Source organism: Halichoeres trimaculatus, unplaced genomic scaffold, assembly GCF_033239565.1.
Source record: "Halichoeres trimaculatus isolate MK-OKI-2021-1 unplaced genomic scaffold, fHalTri1.1 fHalTri1_scaffold_2, whole genome shotgun sequence".
NCBI classification, from domain to species: Eukaryota; Metazoa; Chordata; class Actinopteri; order Labriformes; family Labridae; genus Halichoeres; species Halichoeres trimaculatus.
In genome coordinates, this window is record NW_027437180.1 from 3,758,818 (window position 1) to 3,767,360 (window position 8,543).

The 8,543-nt window shown below is 42.2% G+C and overlaps 2 protein-coding genes across 2 annotated transcripts; one reads left to right on the forward strand and one right to left on the reverse strand.

Annotated features, from left to right (window-relative positions):
- Nucleotides 1-2,116: 2,116 nt before the first annotated feature.
- On the forward strand, nucleotides 2,117-2,491 carry LOC141806968 (histone H2B 1/2-like). The gene has a single exon (XM_074692716.1). It carries the CDS (start codon nucleotides 2,123-2,125, stop codon nucleotides 2,489-2,491), a length of 369 nt encoding a protein of 122 aa, XP_074548817.1. The 5' UTR covers nucleotides 2,117-2,122.
- Nucleotides 2,492-3,432: 941 nt separating this feature from the next.
- Nucleotides 3,433-4,493, reverse strand: LOC141806056 (histone H1-like). Its single transcript, XM_074691285.1, has one exon. The coding sequence runs from the start codon at nucleotides 4,447-4,449 to the stop codon at nucleotides 3,835-3,837; it is 615 nt and encodes a 204-aa protein (XP_074547386.1). The 5' UTR covers nucleotides 4,450-4,493; the 3' UTR covers nucleotides 3,433-3,834.
- Nucleotides 4,494-8,543: the final 4,050 nt, after the last annotated feature.

Below are 8,543 nucleotides of genomic sequence, written 5' to 3' on the forward strand. Positions count from 1 at the left end.
AAGGTTCCCACTAAATTCCATTTTAAATTCATTTGGGTTGTTTTTGACCCATGGACAAAATCTATGCAGCTCATAGAAATAAGTAAGGAAAAAAAATGATGATTGGTGCCAGGCAAAAAAGAAAGAATATATATACTAAATACATGGCATAGCAAATAAAAACAAATACATTCACTTCAAAGACATAGCGCAGAAACACTCGGGTCATTTTGGACTCATGTTGTGCAATAAAAGGGAAGTGGTTCAAAAAGTATTTTTATTGAAAAAGTTATTACAGAAAAACTAAAAGAAGTAGGAGTTATGTTTAAAAATTAATGAATAAATTAATGAAAAATAAATAAAAACTTCACTGAGAAAATCCTGAAACCCTGAATGATAAAAAAAATAGGTAATTGCAAAGATATTGCACATAAAAGTACAGTTCATTCACTTTGGACCCCGAGGTTCATCAAAGGGCTACTTAAAGACTAAATAGTAAACAAATAATCTTATAATGATGCATTTTACTGGTGAAGTCATCCCTGTGCTTCTTCAGGTCACAAAATAAACAGAGAGCAGGTTTTCTTCAGGTGAAAGTTTTTTTAAGCAGGTTAAAAACACAGACAAAGCTCTGTTACTGTTGTTAATGTTTGGGTTATTACAGTGCACATGTTCAGACACACAAACAGCTGTTAGAGCTGACTGACAGATGATCCAGAGGTGATCAGCTGACGCCATCATCACTAAAAGAAGTTGCTTCATATGACCTTTTTTTAATACTGAGGTTTACTTTTTTTGGTGATTTTTAATGCTGTATGTTTTGGAGTTTGAAGTACCGTGGAACTTTCAAAAACTGGATATTCTGAGACATGATTTTCTTTTACACCGACTCTAGGAACACAGAACCTAAGGAGAACGTCAACCTGTGGTTATCTAAAGGTCAGAACCAAATCAGGACGTTCCTCTTGTTTACACTGAAACCTAACAAAGTCTGATGTTCCCTAAACATTAAGGAACCTTTAAGTTTTTCTTTGATCTGAGAATAATGAGTAACTGTAGTGCCACAGTGTAATAATTCTGAGTGTGGCTTTGGAAACTAGAGGATGGATTAACATTTTCTTCTTCATCATCATCCATCTGAAAATGATTATCTACACATTACCATGGATGCTTCCAGAGTTTGGACCAATGTTGCTTTTAGTTTTTTATTTTATTTCTATATGGATTTGATATTCAATTTGAAATGCACTCTGTCATATGAAACTACAATATGAAAACTTTTAATATTTGTTGTAAGCGCAGTGTCCCTTAAACACTGTGTCATACTGTTGTAGAAAATCCACTAAAGACAGGCTTTAATATAAAGTTCATACCTGGGGGAAAACTGCTAAAAAACAGATAATCAGTTTTATAACAGAACACATCTGATTTAGGATTAAAAATCAATTGCTTAATCAATTCGAAGTTTTTCAACATTGAAACCGAATCAAAGTAAGACAAAATAATAGGTGCTAGAAATATGAAGTTTGATGCTGAAAAATAAAGCAGTGTTAGAAATTCACATTCAAACTCTGATGACACAGAAATAATTCCATAATTTGGGATGTTTGAGTGCTCGTGTTTTTGAGAATGTGTGCTCAACGCTGGGGAAAAGTATACCCTGGTTATTAGTAAGAATTTGGAGCTGTATGTTCGAGTGATAAATCTCAAATAAATCAGACCAGATAATAATCTGACAAACTGCACAAAGCTTTTATCACAGGAGGAAAATGATCTCCAAAGCCTTCTGTGCTTTCTAAAAGTCTGATGCAGCTGCTGAAAACTTGCTTTTCCTTTTTCCAAACTCTTCTTATCATTCTCTGTCCTGCTTTTACTCAGAATCAGGACACGAAGACAAATCACTTTGTCAGGACGCACAAAGAAATTTGGCGCACGGCGCATTTATGAAGCGGGAACCGCGCAAAAAATTTGAGACAAAGCCAACCCCCCCCCCCCCCCCCCCCCCCCAGTTCGGACCACAGTCCAAACTCCAGTCCCAGCCAATCCTGCATGAGCTGCAGCACGGCTTTATCTGCATGGAGGAGCCTTTAAAGAAGCGCCCCCGGCTTATGCTCCTCATAGTCTGAGTGAGCATACAGTAAACATGCCTGAGACAGTGAAAGCGCCCAAGAAGGGCTCCAAGAAAGCCGTGTCTAAAGCCACCAAGAGCGGCAAGAAGAGGAGGAGGACCAGGAAGGAGAGCTACGCCATCTACGTGTACAAGGTCCTGAAGCAGGTCCACCCCGACACCGGGATCTCGTCCAAAGCTATGGGCATCATGAACTCGTTCGTCAGCGACATCTTCGAGCGCATCGCCGGTGAGGCCTCTCGTCTGGCTCACTACAACAAGCGCTCCACCATCACGTCGCGGGAGATCCAGACCGCCGTCCGCCTGCTGCTGCCCGGTGAGCTGGCCAAGCACGCCGTGTCCGAGGGCACCAAGGCTGTGACCAAGTACACCAGCTCCAAGTAAACAGCTCTGCTGACAACACAAACCAACGGCTCTTTTAAGAGCCACCCACTCACCTCTAAAGAGATCCTTTCACCAATGAAATTGATAAATATGACTCAACTTTTCGTACTTGTAACCATTTTATTGATCGAGTGCCAATGCATTCAATTTCCCACGACCTCTTATGAGTAAACGCTCAGTGAGTTCATCCAGATTTGCGTGGATTTGGCGCCTACATCCGGGTTTGTATCAGTTATGACAACCACCCGTTATGGTGATATCCCATGAATCCCACGTCAGCATAGCACAGTTTGCTCCTCAGGGCTGAACTCTGCTCTATCACACCTTCAATGAGGATCTAATCCGAGCAGCGTGCTCAATGCAAAGCTGAGTTAACTATTGTCACATATATCTGATGTAGATCAGTCTTCACTGCTCACATTTCTTAGTCATTCCTGAAAACATCAAAGTTCAAATAAAGGTGTAGAACAGATGTGGTCTTTTTCTGCATGAACCAGATTAATCCCTCTAATTTTAATTTTATTCAAATGATCAGCCCGTCATCAAAGTCTGCTCCAGCCTGATAACGAGCCATTCATCTGAATCAGGTGTGCTGGAGTAGGGTAACATCTAAAACATGCAGGGCAGGGGGGCCCAGGACCGGATTTGAGAAACACTGCACTAAATAATCACTTTTCTTTCTTTTTTTTACATTTACACTATCCTACCTGATAATGGATTCATCAAGTTGATAGTTTATAAATAAATAAATAATAAGGAAAAGGAAAATCGATGTTGACATTCATTTTTATCATTAGTTAATACTGAATCCAAGCCCAAACATCCACTCAGCCCACACACAGAAATCAAATGTTAAGAAAGGAGCTGGATTGGGCGGGAAAAGCGCGGACATGGCAACCTTGCTGAGTTGTAATAAAATCATGATTGTGATTCACATAGCCCCTGGAAAATGATCTCAGTCATGACCTAGTTCAGATTAATACTTGTTGCTGCTGTGTTCTAAAGTAATCAGTGGACGCTGACATCAAAGGTCTGATGATGACATTTCCAGTATCAGTCACTCTCTATCTGCTGTACGATCTCTTTGGACATTATCCCTTATTTACAATCCACACCCATGGAGACTCACTTCTTCAACAGACTAATGCAAAAAACAAAGAAACAAAGAAACAAAGAAACAAACAAACAAACAGACAAAAAAGGGTTAGGGTTGGGAGCTGCATTGAGCGAGAAAAAAGCGGACATGGCAACGTGTGCTGAGCAGGAATACTCATTTAGTGAGAGGTGTGTGGCTCTCAAAAGAGCCGTTTTGTTTCTTAATTAGATGCTAAGATGACAACAGCTCACTTCTTCTTGGCTGCTGTCTTCTTGGCTTTGGGCTTGGCCACCTTCTTAGCGGGGGCTTTCTTGGCTGCAGGGGCCTTCTTCACGGCCTTCTTGGGGCTCTTAGCGGGCTTGGTCTTCTTGGGACTCTTTGCGGCCTTCTTGGGGCTCTTTGTTGCAGCTTTCTTGGCTGCTGCGGGTTTCTTGGCCTTCTTCGGGGTCGCTGCCTTCTTAGCGGCCTTGGGCTTCTTGGCCGCTGCTGCTTTCTTGGCTGCAGGCTTCTTGGCTTTAGGAGCGGCTTTCTTTGCGGGCTTCTTGACCTTCTTCTCTGCCACCTTCTTGTTCATCTTGAAGGATCCGGATGCCCCAGTTCCCTTGGTCTGGACCAGAGTTCCCTTTGCCACAAGGCTCTTGACAGCGGTCTTGACGCGGGCCTTGTTCTTGTCCACATCGTATCCTCCGGCAGCCAGAGCCTTCTTGAGAGCAGCCAGCGACACGCCGCTCCGCTCCTTGGAGGCAGCCACGGCTTTGAGGATGAGCTCGCCCACGCTGGGGCCGCTCTTGGCCGGCTTGCTGCTCTTCTTCTTGGCCGCTTTGGCCGGAGCAGCGGCGGGAGCTGGAGCTACTTCTGCCATAGTTTACTCAGTTCAGTGAACGCAACAGGAGACGTGAGGAGGATTCTCTGGGTGTAGAGTTGATAAATCCTGAGCGGGAGGCTGTCCTTAAAGCACACATGAGAACCGTAGAGACTCAAGCAAGCAGCAGCTCGTCCACTCAGTCTGAAAGTCGGACAACTTGTGTTTTCTCTTTCCCTAAAAATGCTCCAAACGAAGTGTTGTTGGAGAGATCGAGGCTGATTGTAAAAGTAGGAGATACTGGAGCTTTTCCTCTTCACACTGAACTCATGTTTGTCTCTCAGGTTGTTGAGCTTTTGTTCAGGGAGACTCCAAACATCACAGATTGATCATGGTGATAGCAGCTGCTCATCGACTTGTCCTTCTCTTTTCTTTCATAAATCCATGTAAAACGCATCAATACACTAAAACACCTTTCCTTTCTGTTGTTTACAAGTTTCTGTAGAGACACCAAAGTAGAAAAGTCATCTACTGGTCGTGGTTTGTTTAGAATATGGTGTTTTTGAGGAAGCAGCAAACACACTGATGTAGGCTGAGGAGTGAACAGTTTCTCTCTGTGATTGAAGGTGACTCTTTGGACACTCAGTGTTAGTAATAATTGGTTTTAAATGTATAATGTGTGTTCGTGTGCACTTCTTTACCTGGACCTTTGTTTAAGCAGAACATCATGGACAAAATAAGTGACATTTTGAATTATTTTTTTTTCTTAAACTCTAAACTTTTCTCACAGTTCTTACAAATTTTGGGACACATTTGTTCCATATTTTAAGCATTAAATAAGAGAAGTCATCAACTTAATGATTTGTTTTTATTTCACCCCACAATTATCTCTTTAAGTACTTGAACAACACGATTATCAATTTCATATTTTTAGTCTTTATAACGACTTTGTTCCAGTGGTTTTCAGGTATCCCAGTCTGAATTTCTTTCACTTGTGGATCAAACAAATAAAAGACCTGAAACAGAAAACAGTTCCTTTTGTCCAGATCTCAGCTTTAAAAATGTTTATATTAAAATGGGAAATATTTATATATATCCCACTTTTTTCCACAAATAAAGGTGAGTTAAATTACAGGCCACAAGCTTTTTTATACACATACTTTGTTATTTCATTTGTCCACTCATCATAGGTTGTTGACCTAGTTGCTTGCATGCATAAGGATCGACAGCTTTTTTAATTTAAAAAAAAAAAAGGAAAAGAAAAATCAACAAGTGAAAGAACTCCCCACTAACAATGATCTGACAAACAAAAAACTAAAATCAAAATCAACCCGTAATTAAACTGCCCTTTATGTGATCTATGTTAACAAATGGGACATTGAAAAACAAACTAAGTTTCATCTATTTTTTATTTAAAAAAACAAAACAAAACAGTATTTTCTATTTCGATTCAAAACCAAATATCAAAAGAATACACAGATTTCTTCGCAGCTTTGATTTCTCACAACACTTGTATAAGCTTGAAGTTTGCTGCCTCACTATGACCAAACTTTTTTTTTTTCAGGTCATGGGGAACATTAAGAGCCATGTGGTTTCAGGAATTTTCTACTATTATGCAGCAGGTTTCTTGTGAGTGCTTGTCTCTTTAGGTAGAGGCCTGATGGTGTAAATATATCCGTCCTGAATTCAGACTTTTTCATCTGACACCTTAGTGAATTATCTATAGATAACAATAAAGCAGAAAAGTCCTCAGGCTTTTATTCAAGAAGAGCTGAACTGCTATCCATGAACAACAATACGCATGCTGCAAGATGATTGAAGCAGCTTTTGTAGCAGGTACAAAGATAAAATATGGCCCCAAGACAAATAATAAAGAAAACAATAAGTGTTAAACATAAGTTTAGAAATACATATTTTTAAACATCTATGAAGCTTTTCAATAAATATATAAATAAAACATATACACCAAGGACTAATTACTGACCCTGGTGTTGTGTCGTGCTAAAAAAAGATGAGGCTCTCACAGCAGCTTTCTCCAGAACAGCTGACTCCCAGTGTGTGAGAGCTGGACCCACACTTTCTTCCTTTGGTTGCTCAGCTCTTACTCAGTCACTCAGTCTTGCTCATGGCAGTTTTGTTTTTATTGAGACATGACAGCAGTGCTTGTGAGGATACAGTATTGTACCAAGACGAGTAGCAGAGAAGGGGACACTATCAGGAGTCTTGTCCCCACTCAGGGAGAGCAGACACCTGTGAGGACAGCATGTAATGTTGCTTAACGCAAATCAAAGAGACACCTGCAAACAAGCACCTGAACCAGCAGGTGTTTATTTCTGTGCAGAGTGTGAAGAGATTTAAAATTTCCACAAAAGCACCAATTGCAGCACAAATGTCCTAACTGAGGAAAGTAGAGGGCTCCTTCTAGAAACACTGAATGAAACAGGGTTAATAAAATCACCAGTCATATCTACCAGGATATACAAAACCATGAGGCTCCAAAACGTTAGTTACATATTGTAACTCCAGATTCTATGAGTATAGGCGCAGCCCTTTAAGGCTATCGCTAGTGGGTTCACCCTCGCGCGTCAGCGCAGCACTGAAAAAACTTAGTCCACGCCCACCCACGTGATGGGCCTCCCGCGCTACTTGCCTATAAATGGCCGCGGGTTCATACAATCTGCTCCCGATAACAGCCTTTTTCTTCAGCTGATAAGGGGAACTAGTGAGGCCCATAGCTTAAAGGGCTGCGCCTATACTCATAGAATCTGGAGTTACAATACGTAACTAACGTTCTATTTCGTATAGGCTTCGCCCTTTAAGGCTATCGCTAGTGGGTTAAAGGCGAAGCAGGATGTAGTCAATGCCTCACTGGGTCCTCATCCGAAAAAACCCAGCAACAAAGCTTCCAATAAACTCAGGCACGCACACAATCTCATTCACAGAATCCTGTATCATGTGAACTCCTGTGCCCTGTATGCGCAGAACGTGCGCACACAACTGCCTGATGATGTGTTCCTTATCAGCCTCCAGATAATGAATATTCATGATCCATCAGAGCTGACTCTGCTGGTCTGTTGCTGAAAAGCAGAGAAGACGATCGTTACGCATTGTAACAGTCAAACAATGAATAGAACAGACCCAACAACACGCCTGTCTCATCCAGAAAACAGAATGAATCCATTCATGTCACAACCATCACTCTGATAGGATCCCTAACACAGAGTGGGACATAGAGAAGAGAGAGACATCTCTCAGATAAAACCGCACACATGAGCATGGGGAAGACCAAGATTCTGCAGCGCAGATATCTTCCACTGACATCCCACTGTGCAAAGCCACACAAGAGAAAATTCCTCTTGTAAAATGTGCCCTGATTTGCTCAGAAGGAACACAGCCAGCTGACACATAAGCCTGTGAAATAGCCTCACACAACCAATGTGACAGGCGCTGAGCAAAGAGAGGGCGCCCCTGCGAGTGCTCTCTATGATGCACAAATAAACGCTGAGAGTGACGCAGCGTGGCCGTGCGCTCCACGTAACCTGACAGAGCGCGCACAGGGCAAAGAAGGTGTGATGCAGCCTCCTCCTCGGAGTCATGCGGAGGAGGGAAAAATCCCTCCAACTTAATAACTCTTGACCTAAAAGAGCTATTAATGTTCTTAGGCATGTAGGAAGGATTCGGGCGTAAAACAGCCGAGCTGCAATCTCCCTGAATGTGCAGGCAAGATGGAGCAACTGAGAGGGCTGACAGATCACTCACTCTCTTAGCTGAAGTAAGAGCTAAAAGCAGAGCTGTTTTGAGTGATAAAAACTTTAGTGAGATTTGAGACAGGGGTTCAAACGGAGCCTTGCTCAACGCCCGTAAAACCAGAGATAAATCCCACTGAGGAGCAAAGGAGCGAGAATCGGTCTGTCTCTCCTCACGCCTTTGAGGAAGCGTTTCATCAGTGGGTGACTAAACACAGTTCTGTCACCAAAACCTTCATGACAAGCTGAAAACGCAGCTGCATAAGTCTTAACTGTGCTAAAAGCCAAACCTCTGTCCATTAGGAGCTGGAGGAAAGACAGCACGCGAGGCAGGGGACAAGACACTGGATCCAAGCCTGACTCCATGCACCAGCGCTGAAAAGCTGCCCATTTCCCCGAGTACGAAGC

Bases quoted from the DNA above. Each gene is read 5' to 3' on its own strand.
- LOC141806968 (XM_074692716.1), top strand. From the start codon at position 2,123: ATGCCTGAGACAGTGAAAGCGCCCAAGAAGGGCTCCAAGAAAGCCGTG.
- LOC141806056 (XM_074691285.1), bottom strand. From the start codon at position 4,449: ATGGCAGAAGTAGCTCCAGCTCCCGCCGCTGCTCCGGCCAAAGCGGCC.